This window comes from Pristiophorus japonicus, chromosome 17 (genome assembly GCF_044704955.1).
Source record: "Pristiophorus japonicus isolate sPriJap1 chromosome 17, sPriJap1.hap1, whole genome shotgun sequence".
NCBI classification, from domain to species: domain Eukaryota; kingdom Metazoa; phylum Chordata; class Chondrichthyes; family Pristiophoridae; genus Pristiophorus; species Pristiophorus japonicus.
In genome coordinates this window covers 33,646,360-33,669,468 of record NC_091993.1, presented here as the reverse complement: position 1 = coordinate 33,669,468, position 23,109 = coordinate 33,646,360, and the positions used below count along the sequence as shown (strand labels likewise).

Below are 23,109 nucleotides of genomic sequence, written 5' to 3'. Positions count from 1 at the left end.
CAAGCTACCCCCTGACTACACAGTCCAGATAAAACACTCGTGGTGTTCATCAACTCCAGCAGATTTTTAGATGAAGACAGAACCCCCAACTACTTTTCCAGTTTAACTGAACAATATTGACTGAAACCGGGAGCCTGCTGGATTTTGGCAACTCAGGTTCCTCATCAGCAAATGTAAAACACTGTCCTCCAATGCCTGCAGCCCTAATTCCTGCTGTCTATAAGCAGTAGCTGAATTAAAGTTAAAAGATGTAAAAGGGCCAATTGCCATTCTCATCATTGTGAAGTTGTCGGCAACAAAATCAAACCTGAGGCACTAAAATTAAAGCAAAGTCAACTTTAAATCTTTGAAATCAAAACATGCCTTGAAAATAAAATGTTCAAAATCTTAAAGATGAACTGAATACCAGAGGAGTTTACTGTAGTACTTTGGAAGTGTCTGAAGAGGCAGAAATATCGCACACAAAGTCCCATCATTCACCATCCAAAGATCTTCAGTGCTTGGGAACTCGAGAGTTCAACATGAATATGTTTTTGTATTTAGCCCATATTTTAATGTTGAGTGATGGATGCAGCTAATGCAGAGATTTAACTAGAACTGCATTCATATACTGCCCCATGCAAAACATTCCATAAATAGAAAGATACTGAAAAGCCTATAAAACATTGAGAATTAAACTCAAGTCTTAGTAAGCAAGTTAACATATGCTGTGATGTATATTACACACTCACCAACAACTTGCATTTATATAGCACCTTCAGCGCAAGAAAAAGTCTCAAGGTACTTCACAGAGGGTAGTCAGTAAAAAGTGAGATCGTGTCAAAGAACTAGAGATGAGGAGAGGTGACTAAATGCTTGGTGAGGTAGGTTTTAGAGAGAGTCTGAGGATGAGAAAGAAGGTGGGGGGTGAAGTTTAGGGAGGGAATTCCAGAGCTTAGGGCCTAGGCAGCTGAAGGCATGGCCACCAATGGAGGGCAAAGGGATTGGGGGTTGCACAAGGGGGCAGAGATCTCGGAGTACAGAGATTTCGGGGAAGTTGTGGGGCTGGAAGAAGTTACAGAGATAGGGAGAGGCAAGGGCATGGAGGGATTTGAACTGGAGGATGAGAATTTTAAATTTGAGGCTGGACTGGGAGCCAATGTAGGTCAGCAAGCACAGGGGTGCTGGGTGAGTGGGACTTTGTTCAGGCAGCAGAGTTTTGGATGAGCAGAAGTTTACGGAGAGTGGCCGGCCAGGAGAGCCTTGGAATAGTTCCAGTCTGGAGGTGACAAAAGGATAGAAATACAAGTATATAAGTAATTCCAGCTGCACATTTAATAATTAAAAAAATTATCAGCAACAAGCCCTTTTAAAAAAAAAACAGAATTTAAACAGATTGGGAGGGGTGATCACACCCAACAGTGTGAGGGAGCCGAGTTAATATCGGTATATTCTAGCACCAGCACGGAATACTTCAGCTACCTTGTAATTTCAACAATATTTCAGTTATGTAATTCTGTGATCAAGTTAACAGTGAGCTCATTAATACTGTTTTTAGTCGTGCCTTTTTCCTGATACAGTCTCAAGACATTAATTATTTGTTAAGCATGAACTTCCACTCACTCTTAGCATTCCAGAGGATATAGAAAGGCTGGCTAGGATCTTGATGCAACTTCAGATTGTCCCACAGCATCTGAATGAGAACATGCTTACTGTCCTCGGACATCCAGCTCCGGGGGATCTATGAAATACACGACTATTACTGTACACAAGAGATTCAACAGCAGACCTAGCAACAGTTCTCAGCACAGGGAAAACATACATGAAAAGCTTTACTGATTAATGATGCTAAATAAAACAGCAATCTACAGAGATTATGAGCTGGGCCATGGCTACACAATGTCCACAGCCTTCGGAGCTCAATATAAATGTATTAAATTGGAATCAGATAGTGACATCTCTCCGCTGTTGTGGATGCTAACTTTAGGTGTTCGCCCTAATAAGCAGCTGGTTGTTAGTCTGCACTTTTAAATTTATAGTCTCCTGTTGTCAATAACATTTTACTAAAGCATAATCTTTTTGTACTATGGCCCACTATCCCAGTTGTCCAATTACAGACTTTGCTCTTCCAAACTTGGGTTACAGCTGAGGAAAAACACTTTGAGCCATATAGCAGCAGGACGAAGAACTCTTGTTTACAGGTCTATGAATGGTGGTGGGAGAGGGAACAATGTGAATTAAGAGTACTGAGCAGTATTAAAGAGTATTGGCTCAGGAGTAACTTTCCCTTCAGCAATTGATGGCAAGCCCCGATCGAGCCTGGTGTCAACACTGGAGTGGCTTTTCGCGCTTACCGTCACACCCTTGTTGCAATGTTCTGAAGTTAGTATAAGTCCCGGCAAGTTGGTGGGCAGATCAATACGGCGGAAATACCACACCAAATTCCAGAATACGATTGGATGATGATCCACAAATGTTGCCATGGATATCACTTGATCGCCTTCATTCTCGAGCAAACTTTCCAACTCTTTCCACAACACCAAGGGGCTCACGTACGGAACAGTTATAGGATCAGGATTAGATAATTGCCATTCCAAGCCCAATGGATCCTAGAAAATGAGAACAATGCAGGTGATTTTTTCCCACAATAAAAGTGACTCTGCGACTTGGTCTTGGGCATTTGAGTATTAAAATAAAAGCAAGGGCAATGAGTGCTTTCAGCAGGATAATTGACACAGTTGGCTTTCTGCACCTCCTCTTTTAATTTGCGAATACACAAGTGATGAAGCAGTGAACATGAATGTTTCCTCAACCCTGACTCACCATTTCAATCTGCCCTACTGGACTGAGGGGCACCCACTTACTAATTCTGCTATACTGGAGAGTGCATCAATAATTCTCAAATATAGACATTTAAAGCTTCCCAAAAACCTATTGTTTAAAGGGGATGCAAGTCTGTTGGGAGCATTAGGTATTCCCCACGAACACATCAGGAGAATTTTGACTGGAACGGCAATTTTCTGACCAGCATGGAGCTTCTCAAATTTGTGCTTTGAACAAAACGTAATCACCGTAGACATTCCTCCCCTTCACTGAACCCACTCGATCCCTAGAACCGTGCATGTTGCTGTAAATCATACACGACCAAAGAGATGGAAAAGTAGAGACAAAATAAAACTGGGTCATTCCATAGTTAGCTTTCTGTCTAAATCTCCGAAGACTTTTAGAAATGACATTGGTCCTGTACTCACTCTTGCATTAAGCCACATACCGTTGCATCATTCAGGCTTGTTGGTAGGCTGCCTGTTGGAACAGCGTGGAGGTGTCGTCGAGTGCCAGGCTCCTCAGCTATACAGCCACATCCACTGATGCTTCTCGCAATCGGCTGCCCCAAGGGCAGGGACTCACTGATTCCATGCCATCTCTCCGAGGGAATCTGAATGCATCTTGCAGATGAAGGGTGGGCACTTCTGGCAATAAGAAATAAACTTTTAGAAACAGGATACATTGGCACATGAAATGCTCATAAAAACTGAATTCTGGTTGAACCCTGCGTAAACACTTCTGGACAAATGTTATTGGGATTGGGAATCAAGATTTTCAAAAGCTCTCCAAAAGCATCAACTGGCAAATCTTCGTTCCACTTGTGATTTAAATAATTTATTCTGTAATTCAACCTAAATAAAGTCAGAAAAGTCACAGCAAAATCTAGATTTTACAAAAGTGTGCAGCCTTCTAAAATCTGCTGTTGTTTTTGGCAACACCTGGCCGGGAACTGATGTCAGCTCACATTAAAAAAACAGACCAACACCCGTCAATGTCCTTAAAATAATTGCCCCATACTCTCGGTTAATGATTATGAGCACCAGCGTGCTTCTCTCACTTAAAACCAGATGGGACTCACCCTAATGTCCTACTCGTCACTGTTGCAATTCCAACACTTTAAAATTACTTCATTGGCTGTACAATGCTTTGGGACATCGAGGTCAGGAAAGGCGTGTATGTAAATTGAAGATCATTCTTTCTTCCACACGCTTGGAGTCTTCACCTCCCTTCCCCATCAAATAAACTAGACCACAGGATTCCTCCCACTCTCCAAGCGGAATCCAAACTGAGCTGTTCTACTCTCACTATACATTGCATGGTAGTGTACGCATCCTGAAGGTTAGTACACATACAAATGTACCGATACTGAACAAGAGGACACATTCAAATGTTATGTACTTTCTGCTGGGTTTCCTCTGATACCTACTTCCCTCTGATTCTCTCAGCGTTCCTATAATACACTGGTTATTGTTCTTGGGTAACCTTTTCCCTGCTGAATCATCACATTTGCAACAGAAAGCACCATTCTGGCTCACTTATTGATCTGTGAACCACATCACATAACATGAGTAATTGTGCAACAGAATTTTCCACTCTTTCCTTGCGAATGCACAAATTACATGGTTTGATAGCATTGGCAATGTAGTATGTTTGACTAAGCACAGGTTATTTAATTGTCTACAGTCACTACTTAAAGCAGAGAGGTACTGTGGTGAATGGGGCCAGGCCCTCTTGCGAGTAATGACAAGTTCACATCAAGTAAACCGAGTGCAATTAGGCTGCAGCCAGCAGAGAGTCATTATTGATCTATGGGCAGGCAAAATACGCAACACATTGACAGCAGTGCGGGCTCCGACCGCAGGAAGTCTGTAAAGCCACTCAGATTCTGGCCGTAATATTTAAAAATATCAGCCTGAAACACAGATATAAAGTTAGATAGGTTTAAATAAAATGAATGACCTCAAGTAGAAGTCGACAGAAATTTTAAATAATCAACCATTACTGGAGCCCCTGAGGAACCAAAATTGAAACTGGTACACTGGGCAAGGGCATCGCTTGCGCAAGTGGCTCCCGATACAATGAGTTTCCAGTATTGAGTGGGGCACACTTCAGCATAATAAAGGGCGACAGTATGGAAACAAACTGGGCAGCCGAAGTACTCCAAGTTGCTATTGTTCCCTCCTAGTAATCAACTATGACATTGGCAGAGGTCGGAAAGATATTCCACCCAGTCAGGGTAGGGTACAAAGGAGAAAAATTCCAAAAGAACCATTATTAAAAAGAAGCAATATACTTCAGCTGGAATTCCAATGCCACAATTATTCCATAATGAAGCTTCTTTGAGCTGAAGATCGCTCCATTTGGTTCAAGTTATTTTAATGTTTGTAAAAAATATTCACCTCAGTGACATGGTTTATGAATTCCCCCAAGCCCTCAAAGTTATTGCCATTCTGATTGGTTGAGTGGTACAAAATAAAGTTATGTAACGTTCCCACGTTTCTGGAAAAAAAGTATTGTATTTCTACTGCGCATTTCATGACTTCATGATGTTCCAAAGCGCTTTACAGCTAATTAAATACTTCTGAAATAATGAGGAAAAGTTAACTTTTGTGCAACTAAAGACATATTGAAGTGCAGAGGTGTGAAAACAAACTCTAACTTTCAGCCACAAAATGGTGCAGCAGAATCGCAGGTTTGATTTCCAGCTTTCTACTGCACCAATTTCCGAGGCTGAGAAAGTGGGAGGGCATTGTGCCCAGACCCCCGATTCGCCCCTTGCCCACAACCCCCTGGTTCGCCCCACGCCCAGACCCCCCCGGTTCAGCCCGTGCCCAGACCCCCGATTCAGCCCGCGCCTACACCGCGCCCAGACCCCCGATTCAGCCCACGCCCAGACCCCCGATTCAGCCCACGCCCAGACTCCCGATCCAGCCCGCGCCCAGACCCCCTCATTCAGCACTTGCCTGTCACATTTACCTTTGCATGTCTGGAACTTCCTGCACTGTAATTCTTGGAGACGGAGGCTTGCTGCCGTCGATCACACCTGGACCAGGTGGGGAGACCACGAAGTTCTTAGTCCCTGAACAAGATGGCATAGACTGCAAACTCTGCATACTTTCTACAGATGCACTGGATTTCAGAAAATACCTAAATAAATTAAAAACATTTAAGTGATTGTTTTTTGTTCTTTACATTCTAGGAAATAACCAGATACAAGGATTAACAAGTCTGTAAAATTACATTTGGAGAAAAAATCTGAAATTAAAATTCTGAAATGCTGGAGTCACCCCATCAGTTAAACGTTCTTTGATTCAGTTGAACTCACGAGCTTATAGTACAATAACACGGAGATCTGAAGCATTCACTCGGTGTAACTACACAGCCTTCGCCCAGACGCAATAAAGCACAACATCATAAATGGACTGGAGTATTTTACCAAAAATAGATAAGTGAATTTATCTTTCATTTCTGGAAGTGTCCAAGACTAAATGCATCTGCACTGAGTGACAGATTGACATTGAGTCATCAGACTGGCATTGGTGCCCCAGGGCTTTAAGGCTGGTAATAGTTTTAAATTATTTGTACTCGGGATATGGGGATCATTGGCAAGGCGGTACTTATTGCTCACCTCCAGTGGCCTTCTTCTAGAAGTGATTGCTTGCACAACGGAGTGGCTTGGTAAACTACTTCAGAGGACATCAAGATGGAGTGTAGACCAGACTGGGTAAGGATGGCAGCTTCTCTTCCTTGAAGGACATTAAAAGATCCTGATTGCAGAAGGCAAAACATGGGCAACCCTATGCTGAAGCTGACGGTCTCTCATTGTGTCAACAGTGAGGGTTTCCTATCAGAAGGACAGCACAGAAACAGGCCATTCGGCCCAACCAGTCCATGCAGGCGTTTATGCTCCACTCGAGCCTCCTCCCATCTTTCCTCATCTAACTCTATCCGCATAACCCTCTATTCCCTTCTCCCCCATATGCTTGTCTAGCCTCCCCTTAAATGCATCGATAGTATTCGCTTCAACCACTCCCTGTGGTAGCGGGTTCCACATTCTCACCACTCTCTGGGTAAAGAAGTTTCTTCTGAATTCCTCATTGGATTTCTTGGTGACCATTTTATATTGATGTTATGCTCTTCCCCACAAATGAAAACATTCTCTCTGTATCCACTCGATCAAACCTTTCATCAATTTAAAGACCTCTCTTAAGCTCACCCCTCGACCTTCTTTTTTCAAGAGAAAAGAGACCCAGCCTGTTCATCCTTTCCTGATATGTATACCCTCGCAGTTCTGGTATCATCCTTGTAAATCTTTTCTGCACCCTCTCCAGCGCCTCTATATCCTTTCTATAATATGGCGACCAGAACTGTACTCAGTACTTAAGTGCAGTCTAACCAAGGTTTGATACAGGTTCAGCACAACTTCCCTACTTTTCAATTCTATACCTCTAGAAATAAACCCTAGTGCTTGGTCTGCTTTTTTATGGCCTTGCTAACCTGTGTTGCAACGTTTAGTGATTTGTGTATTGGTACTCCGAGATCCCTTTGTTCCTCTACCCCACCCAGACTCACACCCTCCAAGAAATGTGACCTCCTTATTCTTCCTACCAAAATGTAATACCTCACATTTATCTGTGTTGAACTTCATTTTACAATTATATGCCCATTCTGCAAGTTTATTAATGTCCTGCTGTAATTTGTTGCAGTCCTCCTCAGAATTGACGATTCGCCGCCCCACCTCCCCACCCCAATTTGGTGTCATCCGCAAATTTAGAAGCTCTAACTGAACAACACATTGCAACAAGTCAGGCTCATCAATTGGATCACTTAATTGAATCTTCTTCATCTGAATATTCAGACCATTTTTCATTTGTGCCCCACATATTCAAACGCTACCTTTTACTGAGTGTAGGTTGTAAACCAAACTCTTTCACTGGATCCTTCATGACTCCCTAACTCGGAAACCCTGGGACCAGGCCTTTTCCACACTGCTCAAGCACCCTCATCGACAGTCAGAATGACACTGAAGGGGCCTGTGCAGATGTTGGTGACCTGGTATGTCCTACTTCCAAGCAACGGGAGTGGGTCGATGATTCTTGGACTCAGGGACGAGAAAGAGAATAAACAGAAAATATTCAAACCTTCCCAACAAGGAATAGAACAAATGAAATAGTGAGACATACTTCTTTCATTCGCATTTTATATCCCCACGCTCCGGAAACAAATTACCTGCCAGGTCCTCGCAGATCTCGGATTTCAACACCAAGGAAAGGAAGGAACAAATTGCCACAGAACGGACATGTGGTATTGAGGTTGGAGTCATCCGCTGTCCAGCCAGCCATTATCTCCTCGTCGTACACCAATGAGTCACAAGTTCGACACCGGGAACAGCTGGAGATAAGAATCTGTGAAACAGGAACAATAAGCACTTGTTCTTTAATTCTGTTTCAAAGAAAGGCTGCTGGATTCCCAACAAAACTTATTTCATGGAGTGAAGTTCAGTAGAACAATGCCAACATGAAATGCTGGTCCTGTTATCAATAACTACCGGCAATAATTATCACACTTGCTCACCTAAAGTTACATTTCTGTTGAAGGAACAAAGTGCTCCTCAGACAGAAATTCTAGGTAAAAAAAAAAAAATGTTCTCCTAATCGAAAGAAACTTACTATTTCTCGGTTACCTCCTCTTTTGAATCCTAATGTCACATTACAAAAAGTATTTTCTCCTCTTTACTGTTCCTCTATTCTCTAAACTACAAACACTGGCTCTAATGTGAAATAGTGATATGGCACTACATTGAAACAGCGATTTATTTGCAAACTGTAACCACGTTTTACAATAAAGGAGCATCTGCTCCTGGAAGAAGGTTAGAGAAAAACTGATTTGAAAGGAGTTATGTGCCCAGCACCTGGACTGGAGCCCAGTACCACAGGAGTTTAGAGCCAGGAGGAGGCCATTTGGCCCAGTGTGTTTGCTCCAGCTCTTTCCTAGAGCAATGGCAAACACATTTCACAGCTCTGCTCTCTCCCCATTGCCCTCTATATTCCTCTGGATTAACTGATGGATTAAGTGTGCCTTCTTTTTAAAACTCAATTCATCAGGATGCACATTTGCCTCACTGCTGTTGACACACATTGATGGCACAGAATGTTGACATCACAATCACAAAACATTACAGAATAGAAACATTCTATTTTGCCCATCAAGTCTGTGCCAGGATTTTCTCTGCACAAGCCACCTTGTCTAATCCCACTCTCTTGTTCGCTTCTCACACTCTATCATTCCTCTTTCTGTAGCAACTATTTAATTCCCTTTTTGCTAAAAAATGGATTTTTCTTCAATAACTTCCTCAGAGTAAAGATTATTTGTTTATTCTCCATCTTAATTCTTTTCCGATTACCTGAAACATGTGCCCTCTTCATCCTGTCTCACCAACCAGTTTATCTCATCATAATCGATTATATATATTATGTTAGGCCCCCATCAGGTCACTCCTTAACTGTTTAGCAGCAGTAAAGAAAGTCTTCATTTCTCAAATCTCCCTTCATTAGTGTAACCCCCACCCCCTCCTCTGCAGCTTTATAGGCCTAGTCACAAAGTCCTGGGACTCAGGCGAGTGTCTGTGACCCCTGACACTGCGCATTTCTGATCTAAGCACCAACAGATAAGGTGCATGGAGTTATCTCTTGCTTTCCCTGGTAACATATTCCATTTGTTTATCACCCTTCTGACTCAGATACTTCGATTTCCTTTCCCCCTCCCTCAACTTCCACAATCGGTGACAGAGCGTTCAGCCATTACGTGTCTGCACTCTGGGATTCTCTTGCCAAATCTACCCACCTCTCTATATCTCGCCAAAGTTTCAATACCTATCTCTGGCCAAACCTTTAATCACCTCCTCTAAGTCTTCTCCAAAGCTCTGTTTGCTGTCCAACGAATACTCCTCCCTTTACCCCTCTGTCAGGGTAGCGCCCTGGGGTAATTTGGTACATTAAAGATGCCAAAAACTCTCTATCCTTGCCCCTGATTCAGACCCTTTCCCAAATATTCACTCAAGTTGAAACAGACACAATCTTGGTGCCCTGGTTGATGCTGAGCTGAGCTTCAAACTACATATCATTCATCACTAAGACCACATCATTCCAGCTCCATCATCACCGAGACCCTTATCCATACTTTCACTACCTAAAGGACTCAACTCCTTCAATGTCCTCTTCGCCAACCTCCAGAACTCCAACGCATTCGGGCATGCCCTGTTTGCCCATCACCTCTGTCCTTGCCCACCACCCATTTCTCTGATACACAAATTCAAAATCCTCGTCCTCTTCTAAAAATTCCTCTATGGCCTTGGCCCATTGTACTTCTGGAACTTGCTCCTGGCCGACAGTCCAACACACACCCTGCAGGCCTCGAACACTGGCTTCCAGTGTGCCCTCCCTTCCTCCCGGTGCCCCTTCATCACTGGCACAACTTTCAGCCATCTAAAGTTCTGGACTCTGCAGCTCATCTGTGCTTTGTTAAGCTCTAAAAGCCTGCTCAAAAACCTTTTTTCCATGCTCAGCTGTCTGCTCTCTGAGATCTTTCACTATCGAGTTCTGCTTCCTGTGATGCTTTGCTGCATTAAAGTCACTGTGTGAATGCAAGTTAATCTTCCAATACTACCTTCTATGTTTCTATTTGCAGTATATTCTTTTTGCTGTTTCCTCACCACATATACTGAGGGCACTGATGTCTTCTTTTGAAGGTTCTTTAATTGCCAGCAGCACTCTGGTAGTTTGCCCGCATGTCTATCTTTCATGTAGGAGCCTTCACAGTGATATTCCACTGTGAGGAGCATCGCAACTGCAACCCATCACACCTCTCCACATGGCACCAGAGATGCTCCAGCAGAGGATGGGGGAGATGTTGGATAACAGGTTTATATTCAGATCCCTGGCTTGGGAAACTACCATCAAAGGTAGCTCCCACCAAAGTACTGATGAGAGCAGCAGTGGTCCAACCTGGAATCTTACTGGTTGTATGGCTCAGTATCTCACTGCTTGTTACGTTTACCCATATTGGCCAATTGTGGGCCCTGTTGCAATCCTTTTAACTTGCTCAGGGAATTCAATCCAAAATCTGCCTCTAAAGATTTGTTGAAGAACGTCAGTGAGTAGAACTTCATTTAAATAACATTACATTTGTGTTAAACTTGTTGGTGTGTTAAATGCAGGAAGAATGTTCCCAATGTTCGGGAAGTCCAGAATCAGGGGCCACAGTCTAAGGATAAGGGGTAAGCCATTTAGGACCAAGATGAGGAGAAACTTCTTCACCCAGAGAGTGGTGAATCTGTGGAATTCTCTACTATAGAAAGTTGTTGAGGTCAATTCACTAAATATATTCAAAAAGGAGTTAGATGTAGTCCTTACCACTAGGGGGATCAAGGGGTATGGCGAGAAAGCATGAATGGGGTACTGAAGTTGCATGTTCAGCCATGAACTCATTAAATGGCGGTGCAGGATCAAAGGGCCGAATGGCCTACTCCTGCATCTATTTTCTATGTTTCTAAGTTCAAGCTGTGGCTGTTAAGCAGAATCGGTGATAACTGAGACAGCTGTGCGGTGAGCTTAGTTTACCTCCATGGCGTAGTTCTGGAAGATACTGGTGCTGCTTGTATATTGAGAAGATCCGACATCTGATTTGTCTGGCAAAGGAAAGTTGGAACTTGTTGACTGAACACTGCCTAAATACAAAAACAAATCAGAGATTAGAAGTAGCATTTACTAAATTATCCATTTCACATCTTTTTTGGAATGAGGCTGCATTCCGATTACTCGGCCTTTAAGGGAACTCAGAGGCACCACACTGTAGCAGGTCATGTTGAAGGGCTTTGTCTGTCGATCCTTGCATCTCCTACTTTAACCCAGTACTTTTGACAGACATACCCAGATGACACAGGTTGAAACTATCCCCAATGAACGCATCTGTAGCCAGCACTCAGTGCTGCAGTCTTATAAAAACTGAGTTTCATTGCACTGATAAATGCCTAATTGGATCAAGCCAGTTTTATATTTGAAACTGTTGCTATTTTTTTATGAAACAGGGAGAGAATCAAAATTTAAAATAGGCCCCATGATCTTTTGTAAAGAATAACATAACACTTGGCAACTAACATTTAACAGTATATGTCAGATGGTGCAATTTGTTACATTACACGGAGAAACAATTTGTATGGTTTATAAAAATGCCAATTCATGCCACATTGTTATGATGCCAGCTAAGATATTAGGGATCAAGGGGTATGGCGAGAAAGCAGGAATGGGGTACTGAAGTTGCATGTTCAGCCATGAACTCATTGAATGGCGGTGCAGGCTAGAAGGGCTGAATGGCCTACTCCTGCACCTATTTTCTATGTTTCTATGTTTACTTGCGAGGTATACGCTTCGCACAATGTCCTAGGCCAGACTTACCGACTTGCAATTGCTGCCGAGGTGTCCCATCATGGTTTCCAGCGCTGTCCATACTCGCCTGTCTCAGGCCCCATCCTCTGGCCTCGCTCACGGGCATGCTGCCAGCCTGGGGGGAAGCGAGTCTGTCTGAGTCATTATATACCTCCTCATCTAAAGATGATGCATCAGGATCCAGTGCTCCAATTGAGGAGATACTATTTCTCTCTGAGTAACGTCCCTAAAAGTTTAAGTTGAAACCAAAAATAATTTTCAGTTTGTAGAGATTATGCATTTTGCTTGTGCATTACACTCACCAGAAGTCTTATTATCTGCATACAGTACAAGATACTGAACTCTTTGTTAGACTGTAGCATGCCAGTAATTTGTAGGATTTTGCACACTAAATGAGTAGGGGAAAAAAAGTTTAAGAATACCCATCATACGGCAAACTCTTTGTTGCCTGAGACTAGAATTATAAGTGCCAGACTTTGTGCAAAATCCCAGTGCACATCTCATAGAATCATACAGCACAGGAGGCTAGTCGGCCCGTTGTGCCTGTGCCGCTCTCTGAAACTGTTCAATTTAGTCCCACACCCCAGTTTTTTCCCCACAACCCTGCAATCTGTTCTAGGAACCATCCCCCAAATAGTTTTAAATGCCCTGCACCATTTTGAAGTTCCCCAGACACAAAGTCCTACCTTGCCGTTATCTTTGATGGGCACAGCATATGTTGCAAATTTGGTGTACCACTTGCTTGCCTTTTCTGCCACTCCCTTCCCAGCGGAAAACATGTTGTGTTTCAATACATCGAGGGTGGGTGGCAGCAGTGAATCCAGTTTAAAAGGAGGTGGCGACATGAGGGTCAAAGCTCTACCTGTCTCTCGAGCTCCCACTCTCCTGTTGTTACTTGGAGAATATGATGGCGAGGACCAGAGCCGGTCTCTTCGCTGGCCACCGAACTCTCTCTTCGCGTGTGGTTGAAATGTTCTGGAGCGAGCGAGTCCCGCTACTCTCGGTGAGCCTGATGGAAGGCTGGACCTCCTTGATCCCTTTACTACAGGCAGGACTTTGGATGGTGTTATGCTATCATCCTCTGGTTTGGAGATATCCATGCTGGGTGTGCGGCTAGTCAAAGGACTACTCATGGACTCCATGTACATCTCTATTTCTTCAGCCAAGTTGCGCTGAGCTGAGGGAGTGGACAGACATTTATCGTAGTCTTCTTCCTCTTGATCAGTTTCTGCAACCAGAAGAGAAAGGGGGTCGTACCCTCTTTGAACCCCCCTTCTTTCTGCTAGTTTGATCCCTGCTCCTGCACTCAGACTCCTTTGCAATTGCTTGGGCTGTGTCCCTCGCCTCAGATTTTGATTGGGTTTCCCACTAGACTTTGTCGTATCAGGTTCACTGTCTAGATCCTCCAAGTCAAAGATGGCAGGAGAGTCTGTTTTATCCTCCTCTACGTTGGTCGATGTTTCATCCAATTCATATGGGGTGTCTTCGTCGCTCAGTTCCTTTTCCAGATTTAAGCTGATCTGTTTGCACATGTGCCTGGGTTTGCCAATCTCTAGCGTGTTTGGTCTTGTGGCCATTTGTAAAGCTGTCGAAAGAATTTTGGCATCAGCACCCAGTTTTTCTGCAATTTCCCTGGGATCGGTGTCAATGCTTCTTCTGCGCATCATAAGCCCTGCAAAAGCATCGCCACTAAGATTGCGGTTCCTGCCTCCCCACAACATTTGTTCCTTCAGCCCAGGCTCTACAGCACTCTTGTGCCTCTTGCGTAAACTGCTGCTCTGCACGAGTCCGGGATCAGGGTATGCAGAGTTAGCGAAGGATGAAGTAAACAGCAATCCTGCCACATTTTCTGTAATCAGACATTAAATATTTTCAATCAGTTGAAAGTTCTGTACAAACAGAAATATACTTCCATTTTATTTCAAATTTGGAATAAACAGATTCTGAAAAATGTTTTCTCTTAAACTTCTTTCTCTCTTTAAATCACTGTTGGCCGATGGGACAGCAAGCAACTTGCTCCTGAGCCTCTGGTGACACAGTATTATCGCAGGCTGCTTCTTCCTCAGGGCACCTGACTGCTCGATGTATCCCCGATATCACAGGAAATGCTCCCTATAGGAAGTTACAAACACAGACCTGCATTTCTACCTCTTGCTATTTGGAAAATGCACTGTCTGCTCACATCAGACCTATAAACAAGCACGGTGAATGGGAACTGTAATAGTTTATCAGACACTTTGGGACATAAATTTTTTTAAATCATTCATGGGATGTGGCGTCCCTAGCAAGGCCATCTCTAATTGCCCTTGAGAAGGTGGTGGTGAACCGCCTTCTTGAATCGCTGCAGTCAGTGTGGTGAGAGTATTCCCAACGGTGATGTTAGGGAGGGAGTTTCAGGATTTTGACCCAGTGATGATGAAGGAACGGCGATATATTTCCAAGACAGGATGGTATGTAACTTGAAGGGAACTTGATGGTGATGGTGTTCCCATGCACCAGCTGCTCTTGTTCTTCTCATCATTATCATAGGCGGTCCCTCGAACTAGGCCAGGGGTGTCAAAGATACAGTCCACGAGCCGGACCTGGTCCTCCCCAAGCCCCTTCCTCCGGCCTGCCATGTGTTTTAATGCGCATTGCGTGCCGAATATCGGCTTTTGCGGGGCCTTGCTGGGTCTGTACGTATTCTGTACGCACCCTACAAGGCCGGAAATTTAGCCCCAGTATATTGGAGTCCTAAAAAGCTGCAGCATGGAATGCTGGCTCATTGGCACCTGCTTGCAATCCGTCGCATGTTGGAATGGAAAATCGGGTGGGTTGCATAATGGCCACAGTCACCGTTCCCAAAGTGAAGATTACCCCCATTATCTCAGCTGCGGCACTGTGGTGAGGTGTCAGGGAAAGAGCAGGAGCACCCTGAGAGAGAGGCTGGCCTGGGGAGGGAAGACACTATCTTGGCCCTGGCCAGAAATACTAAAAGCTGACTTCTTGGCCCCAACTCTTAGGGTTCCGAATAATTTTTTTTTTAAAAACATAGTGCCCTTTTTGTTTTGAGAGCCCAGACCATGATCCTGGTCTGGACCCATAGGTGATCCCTGCATCTGCCCATGGGCCTGAATTTATGCCTGGTCTGACCAAGTGCACCTCTACTGACCATAGGCTCAGTTCCTTTGCAGGCCCGGGTCATGGGGAGTCATGACATAGATGTATTAGCGGCGTTCTATGGTTCGACCTCACAAGGCCATCCCGTTTTTTTCAGTGCAAGTCCAGTGTTCCGAACTTCGATGCAGTGGTCCAAACAAAGAGGTGTCAGGCATCAGGAAGCAAGCAGCCACAGCACTAAGTGCTTAGCTATACATATAATTTTATTCATTAAGGTGGTTTGACATTACGTGAACTGTTGACGTGAATTTAGCTACCGTTTTTATACAGCCGACGTTCGGGAAATTAATACCGTATTCTGATGCTTTGCATTTTCATAGGCCCAACTGCGTGGCCCGTGGGAGGTGCATTTGAATCCAAACCGGCCGGCTATCCGATTGAGTTTGGCATCCCTGTTCTAGGCGATAGAGGTCGCGGGTTTGCGATGTCCTGGGGCTGTGAGGATTGACCATCAATCACCACAACCATCTTCCTTTGTGCTAGGTATGATTCCAGCCAGGAGAGTTTCCCCCCTGATTTTCATTGACTTCAATTTTACTAGGGCTCCATGAAATACTGCTTTATCAAAGGCAGTCTCTCACCTCACCTCTGGAATTCAGCTCTTTTGTCCATGTTTGGAATAGGCTGTAATGCTGTAATTGAGAGCCAAGTTACCCCATTGTTCATATATCCAACATTAAGAAAATCCGTGCTGTGATTCATGACAATGCTGTTCTGTGCAGACCCTGCCCGACAATGGGGACAGGTGAATTCGGCATAACAGCCCCTGGTTCACAAATCTGTTCCACATAATAGTGCCTGGTTCACAAGCGCAGTTGCATTCCGTGGTTTTGCAATGTCAACGGGATATAAAATATCTTTCATAGCATTTGAGGCCAGTCTCAAAATAATTCTGCACTCTTACTATACCAGCACCAGATGTGTAATCGGTAAACCAAGATACAGGGCTCTCTTGCTCCGTCGTTTTCTCTATTGCAGCGAGGAGTGACAGCTTGTCTGATGTAATCACACCTGCAGCGCTGAAACATCACTCACATGGCATTGTGCTTCAGCCTCCATCTCCCTTCCACAAAGGATGAGAGACTTGCACAGCAGCACACTGATGAAGTAAAAGTGCACTATACTAAACATTTTGTGTTAAAAAATGACCCATTTCTCATCAGAACGAGGGTGACATTTTGCTGTTCTTAGCTCCCTCGGGTCACATATTACACAGGCTGGATGTAGAGCATCCTCTGCATTGTGCCATTAATGCTCCTTACCTCCAACTCCAGAAAGCACAACCTACTGAAGTAGTGGGAAATTTCCCATTTTCATACAACACCCTATCCCTTGAAGACACAGCGCCAACTCAGTGCCAACTCCTGATAAATGACAGCATGTTTTGTGCCGAGACTCATACGCAGTCTCAGCACATGGGAACTTTCCAAAAGTGAAGGAGGCGGCTTCGGACGATTTTACCGCCCAGCCAATCTAGACACAAGGATTTCTATAATCTCCAAAAACAGTTAACCAAAGTGCAGATTGCTTGCTGGTGTTCTTTATAATTTCCAGACACAAAAATCACACAACACTGCTTTAATTTTAAACCCTCTTCTGCCCACAGTTAAATCCTGTAGGTGCACATGAGCATCGAATTATTGAAGGGTTTGAGAATCTGTAAGAGCAGCAGAGAAGTATTATCTTTAACTCCAACTCAGTTGCGAAACGTGTTATGGGATTACACACCATTGCTCTCCTCAGTGGCCTGGTTTGGTTCAGCAGTCTCAAAGCTGCAGTTCATCTTCACAATGCTGGTCACAGATTTTAAATCACTTCTGGTTCCTTGAAAATCCAATTGGGACAGACAATCTCCACTGCCCTTGGCACTTTCACTCTCAGATACTGTAAGTAATCAAAGAAACAAATCAACGAACAATTAATTATTGGGCAATCATCAACATAGAAACAGAGAAAATAGGTGCAGGAGTAGGCCATTTGGCCCTTGGAGCCTGCACCACCATTCAATATGATCATGGCTGATCATTCACCTCAGTACCCTATTCCTGCTTTCTCTCCATACCCCTTGATCCCTTTAGCTGAGGGCCACATCGAACTCCCTTTTGAATATATCCAACGAATTGGCCACAACAACTTTCTGTGATAGAGAATTCCACGGGTTCACAATTCTCTGAGTGAAGACGTTTCTCCTCATCTCGGTCCTAAATGGCTTACCCCTTATCCTTAGACTGTGACCCCCTAGTTCTGGACTTCCCAAACATCAAGAACATTCTTCCTGCATCTAACCTGTCCAATCCCATCAGAATGTTATATGTTTCTATGAGATCCCCTCTCATTCTTCTAAATTCCAGTGAATAAAAGCCTGGTCGATCCAGTCTTTCTTCATATGTCAGTACTGCCATCCCGGGAATCAATCTGGTGAACCTTCGCTGCACTCCCTCAATAGCAAGAATGTCCTTCCTCAGATTAGGAGACCAAAACTATACACAATATTCAAGGTGTGGCCGCACCAAGACTCTGTACAACTGCAGTAAGACCTCTCTGCTCCTATACTCAAATCCTCTCGCTATGAAGGCCAACATGCCATTTGCCTTCTTCACTGCCTGCTGTGCCTGCATGCCAACTTTCAATGACTGATGTACCATGACACCCAGGTCTCGTTGCACCTCCCCTTTTCCTAATCTGTCACCATTCAGATAATATTCTGCCTTCCTATTTTTGCCACCAAAGTGGATAACCTCACATTTATCTACATTATACTGCATAGAAACATAAACATAGAAAATAGGTGCAGGAGTAGGACATACGGCCCTTCTAGCCTGCACTGCCATTCAATTAGGTTCATGGCTGAACATGCAACTTCAGTACCCCATTCCTGCTTTCTCGCCATACCCCTTGATCCCCCTAGTAGTAAGGACTTCATCTAACTCCTTTTTGAATATATTTAGTGAATTGGCCTCAACAACTTTCTGTGGTAGAGAATTCCACAGGTTCACCACTCTCTGGGTGAAGAAGTTCCTTCTCATCTCGGTCCTAAATGGCTTACCCCTTATCCTTAGACTGTGTCCCCTGGTTCTGAACTTCCCCAACATTGGGAACATTCTTCCTGCATCTAACCTGTCTAACCCCGTCAGAATTTTAAACGTTTCTATGAGGTCCCCTCTCATTCTTCTGAACTCCAGTGAATACAAGCCCAGTTGATCCAGTCTTTCTTGATAGGTCAGTCCCGCCATCCCGGGAATCAGTCTGGTGAACCTTCGCTGCACTCCCTCAATAGCAAGAATGTCCTTCCTCAGGTTAGGAGACCAAAACTGTACACAATACTCGAGGTGTGGCCTCATCAATGCCCTGTACAATTGTAGCAACACCTTCCTGCCCCTGTACTCAAATCCCCTCGCTATGAAGGCCAACATGCCATTTGCTTTCTTAACCGCCTGCTGCACCTGCATGCCAACCTTCAATGACTGATGTACCATAACACCCAGGTCTCTTTGCACCTCCCCTTTTCCTAATCTGTCACCATTCAGATAATAGTCTGTCTCTCTGTTTTTACCACCAAAGTGGATAACCTCACATTTATCCACATTATACTTTATCTGCCATGCATTTGCCCACTCACCTAATCTATCCAAGTCGCTCTGCAGCCTCATAGCATCCTCCTCGCAGCTCACACTGCCACCCAACTTAGTGTCATCCGCAAATTTGGAGATACTACATTTAATCCCCTCGTCGAAATCATTAATGTACAGTGTAAACAGCTGGGGCCCCAGCACAGAACCTTGCGGTACCCCACTAGTCACTGCCTGCCATTCTGAAAAGTCCCCATTTACTCCTACTCTTTGCTTCCTGTCTGACAACCAGTTCCCAATCCATGTCAGCACACTAACCCCAATCTTATGTGCTTTAACTTTGCACATTAATCTCTTGTGTGGGACCGTGTCGAACGCCTTCTGAAAGTCCAAATATACCACATCAACTGGTTCTCCCTTGTCCACTCTACTGGAAACATCCTCAAAAAATTCCAGAAGATTTGTCAAGCATAATTTCCCTTTCACAAATTCATGCTGACTTGGACCTATCATGTCACCTCTTTTCAAATGCACTGCTATGACATCCTTAATAATTGATTCCATCATTTTACCCACTACCGATGTCAGGCTGACCGGTCTAAAATTCCCTGTTATCTCTCTCCCTCCTTTTTTAAAAAGTGGAGTTACATTGGCTACCCTCCACTCGATAGGAACTGATCCAGAGTCAATGGAATGTTGGAAAATGACTGTCAATACATCCACTATTTCCAAGGCCACCTCCTTAAGTACTCTGGGATGCAGTCCATCAGGCCCTGGGGATTTATCGGTCTTCAATCCCATCAATTTCCCCAACACAATTTCCCGACTAATAAGGATTTCCCTCAGTTCCTCCTCCTTACGAGACCCTCCGACCCCTTTTATATCCGGAAGGTTGTTTGTGTCCTCCTTAGTGAATACCGAACCATTGTTCAATTGGTCCGCCATTTCTTTGTTCCCCGTTATGACTTCCCCTGATTCTGAATGCAGGGCACCTACGTTTGTCTTTACTAACCTTTTTCTCTTTACATATCTATAGAAACTTTTGCAATCCGTCTTAATTTTCCCTGCAAGCTTCTTCTCGTACTCCATTTTCCCTGCCCTAATCAAACCCTTTGTCCTCCTCTGCTGAGTTCTAAATTTCTCCCAGTCCCCAGGTTCGCTGCTATTTCTGGCCAATTTGTATGCCACTTCCTTGGCTTTAATACTATCCCTGATTTCCCTTGATAGCCACGGTTGAGCCACCTTCCCTTTTTTATTTTTACGCCAGACAGGAATATACAATTGTTGTAGTTCTTCCATGCGGTCTCTAAATGTCTGCCATTGCCCATCCACAGTCAACCCCTTAAGTATCATTCGCCAATCTATCCTAGCCAATTCACGCCTCATACCTTCAAAGTTAGCCTTCTTTAAGTTCTGGACCATGGTCTCTGAATTAACTGTTTCATTCTCCACCCTAATGCAGAATTCCACCATATTATGGTCACTCTTCCCCAAGAGGCCTCGCACAACGAGATTACTAATTAATCCTCTCTCATTACACAACACCCAGTCTAAGATGGCCTCCCCCTTGTTGGTTCCTCGACATATTGGTCTAAAAAACCATCCCTTCTGCACTCCAGGAAATCCTCCTCCACCGTATTGCTTCCAGTTTGGTTAGCCCAATCTATGTGCATATTAAAGTCACACATTATAACTGCTGCACCTTTATTGCATGCACCCCTAATTTCCTGTTTGATGCCCTCCCCAACATCACTACTACTGTTTGGAGGTCTGTACACAACTCCCACTAACGTTTTTTGCCCTTTGGTGTTCTGCAGCTCTACCCATATAGATTCCACATCATCCAAGCTAATGTCCTTCCTAACTATTGCCTTAATCTCCTCCTTAACCAGCAATGCTACCCCACCTCCTTTTCCTTTTATTCTATCCTTCCTGAATGTTGAATATCCCTGGATGTTGAGTTCCCAGCCCTGATCATCCTGGAGCCACGTCTCCGTAATCCCAATCATATCATATTTGTTAACATCTATTTGCACAGTTAATTCATCCACCTTATTGCGGATACTCCTTGCATTAAGACACAAAGCCTTTGTCCTTTTAGAATTTTGCTGTACAATGGCCCTTTTTGTTCTTTGCCTTGGGTTTCTCTGCCCTCCACTTTCCCTCATCTCCTTTTTGTTTCCCTCTGTCTCCCTGCATTGGTTCCCATCCCTCTGCCATATTAGTTTAACTCCTCCCCAACAGCACTAGCAAACACTCCCCCTAGGACATTGGTTCCGGTCCTGCCCAGGTGCAGACCGTCCGGTTTGTACTGGTCCCACCTCCCCCAGAACCGGTTCCAATGCCCCAGGAATTTGAATCCCTCCCTGCTGCACCACTGCTCAAGCCACGTATTCATCTGCGCTATCCTGCGATTCCTACTCTGACTAGCACGTGGCACTGGTAGCAATCCCGAGATTACTACTTTTGAGGTCCTACTTTTTAATTTAGCTCCTAGCTCCTTAAATTCGTTTCGTAGGACCTTATCCCTTTTTTTTAAACCTATGTCGTTGGTACCAATGTGCAACTGGCTGATCTCCCTCCCTTTTTAGAATGTCCTGCACCCGCTCCGAGACATCCTTGACCCTTGCACCAGGGAGGCAACATACCATCCTGGAGTCTCGGTTGTGGCCGCAGAAACGCCTAGCTATTCCCCTTACAATTGAATCCCCTATCACTATCGCTCTCCCACTCTTTTTCCTGCCCTCCTGTGCAACACAGCCAGCCACGGTGCCATGAACTTGGCTGCTGCTGCTGCCCTCCCCTGATGAGTCATCCCCCTCAACAGTACCCAAAGCATTGTATCTGTTTTGCAGGGGGATGACCACAGGGGACCCCTGCACTACCTTCCTTGCACTGCTCTTCCTGTTGGTCTTCCATTCCCTATCTGGCTGTGGACCCTTTCCCTGCGGTACGACCAACTCGCTACACGTGCTACTCACGTCATTCTCAGCATCGTGGATGCTCCAGAGTGAATCCACCCTCAGCTCCAACTCTGCAACGCGGTCCGTCAGGAGCTGGAGAAGGATACACTTCCCGCACACGTAGTCGTCAGGGACACTGGAGTCGTCCCCGAGTTCCCACATGGTACAGGAGGAGCATAACACCCGACCGAGCTCTCCTGCCATGACTTAACCCTTAGATAGGCAACAACAATGTTAAAGTTTACTCACTGTTATAGAAAAGAAAAAAGAAAAATAGAAACATAGAAAATAGGTGCAGGAGTAGGCCATTCGGCCCTTCTAGCCTGCACCGCCATTCAATTAGTTCATGGCTGAACATGCAACTTCAGTACCCCATTCCTGCTTTCTCGCCATACCCCTTGATCCCCCTAGTAGTAAGGACTTCATCTAACTCCTTTTTGAATATATTTAGTGAATTGGCCTCAACAACTTTCTGTGGTAGAGAATTCCACAGGTTCACCACTCTCTGGGTGAAGAAGTTTCTCCTCATCTCGGTCCTAAATGGCTTACCCCTTATTCTTAGACTGTGACCCCTGGTTCTGGACTTCCCCAACATTGGGAACATTATTCCTGCATCTAACCTGTCTGAACCGATCAGAATTTTAAACGTTTCTATGAGGTCTCATTCTTCTGAACTCCAGTGAATACAAGCCCAGTTGATCCAGTCTTTCTTGATAGGTCAGTCCCGCCATCCCGGGAATCAGTCTGGTGAACCTTCGCTACACTCCCTCAATAGCAAGAACGTCCTTCCTCAGATTAGGAGACCAAAACTGTACACAATACTCCAGGTGTGGCCTCACCAAGGCCCTGTACAACTGTAGTAACACCTCCCTGTCCCTGTACTCAAATCTCCTTGCTATGAAGGCCAACATGCCATTTGCTTTCTTAACCGCCTGCTGTACCTGCATGCCAACCTTCAATGACAACCATCTGCCATGTCTTTGCCCACTCACCTAACCTGTCCAAGTCACCCTGCAGCCTCTTAGCATCCTCCTCACAGCTCACAATGCCACCCAGTTTAGTGTCATCTACAAACTTGGAGATATTTTACATTCAATTCCTTTGTCTAAATCGATAATGTATATTGTAAATAGTGAGGTCCCAGCACTGAACCTTGCGGTACCCCACTAG

The 23,109-nt window shown here is 44.5% G+C and overlaps 1 protein-coding gene across 12 annotated transcripts in view; it reads right to left on the bottom strand.

The window, feature by feature from the left end:
- Positions 1 to 23,109, bottom strand: part of dennd4a (DENN/MADD domain containing 4A) — a 137,735-nt gene that overhangs the window by 6,176 nt on the left and 108,450 nt on the right. For 11 of the 12 annotated variants that reach the window (XM_070858601.1, XM_070858600.1, XM_070858608.1 and 8 more), the window contains 9 exons: positions 17,136 to 17,291; positions 12,935 to 14,097; positions 12,258 to 12,474; positions 11,424 to 11,530; positions 8,035 to 8,210; positions 5,782 to 5,952; positions 3,251 to 3,449; positions 2,334 to 2,588; positions 1,603 to 1,720 (listed from right to left, as the gene is read on the bottom strand). In XM_070858601.1, the coding sequence (XP_070714702.1) occupies positions 1,603 to 1,720; positions 2,334 to 2,588; positions 3,251 to 3,449; positions 5,782 to 5,952; positions 8,035 to 8,210; positions 11,424 to 11,530; positions 12,258 to 12,474; positions 12,935 to 14,097; positions 17,136 to 17,291 (2,562 nt within the window). Of the gene's footprint in view, positions 1 to 1,602; positions 1,721 to 2,333; positions 2,589 to 3,250; positions 3,450 to 5,781; positions 5,953 to 6,433; positions 6,552 to 8,034; positions 8,211 to 11,423; positions 11,531 to 12,257; positions 12,475 to 12,934; positions 14,098 to 17,135; positions 17,292 to 23,109 lie in introns of those variants that run through there. The other variant, XR_011587450.1, reaches the window with a different exon arrangement.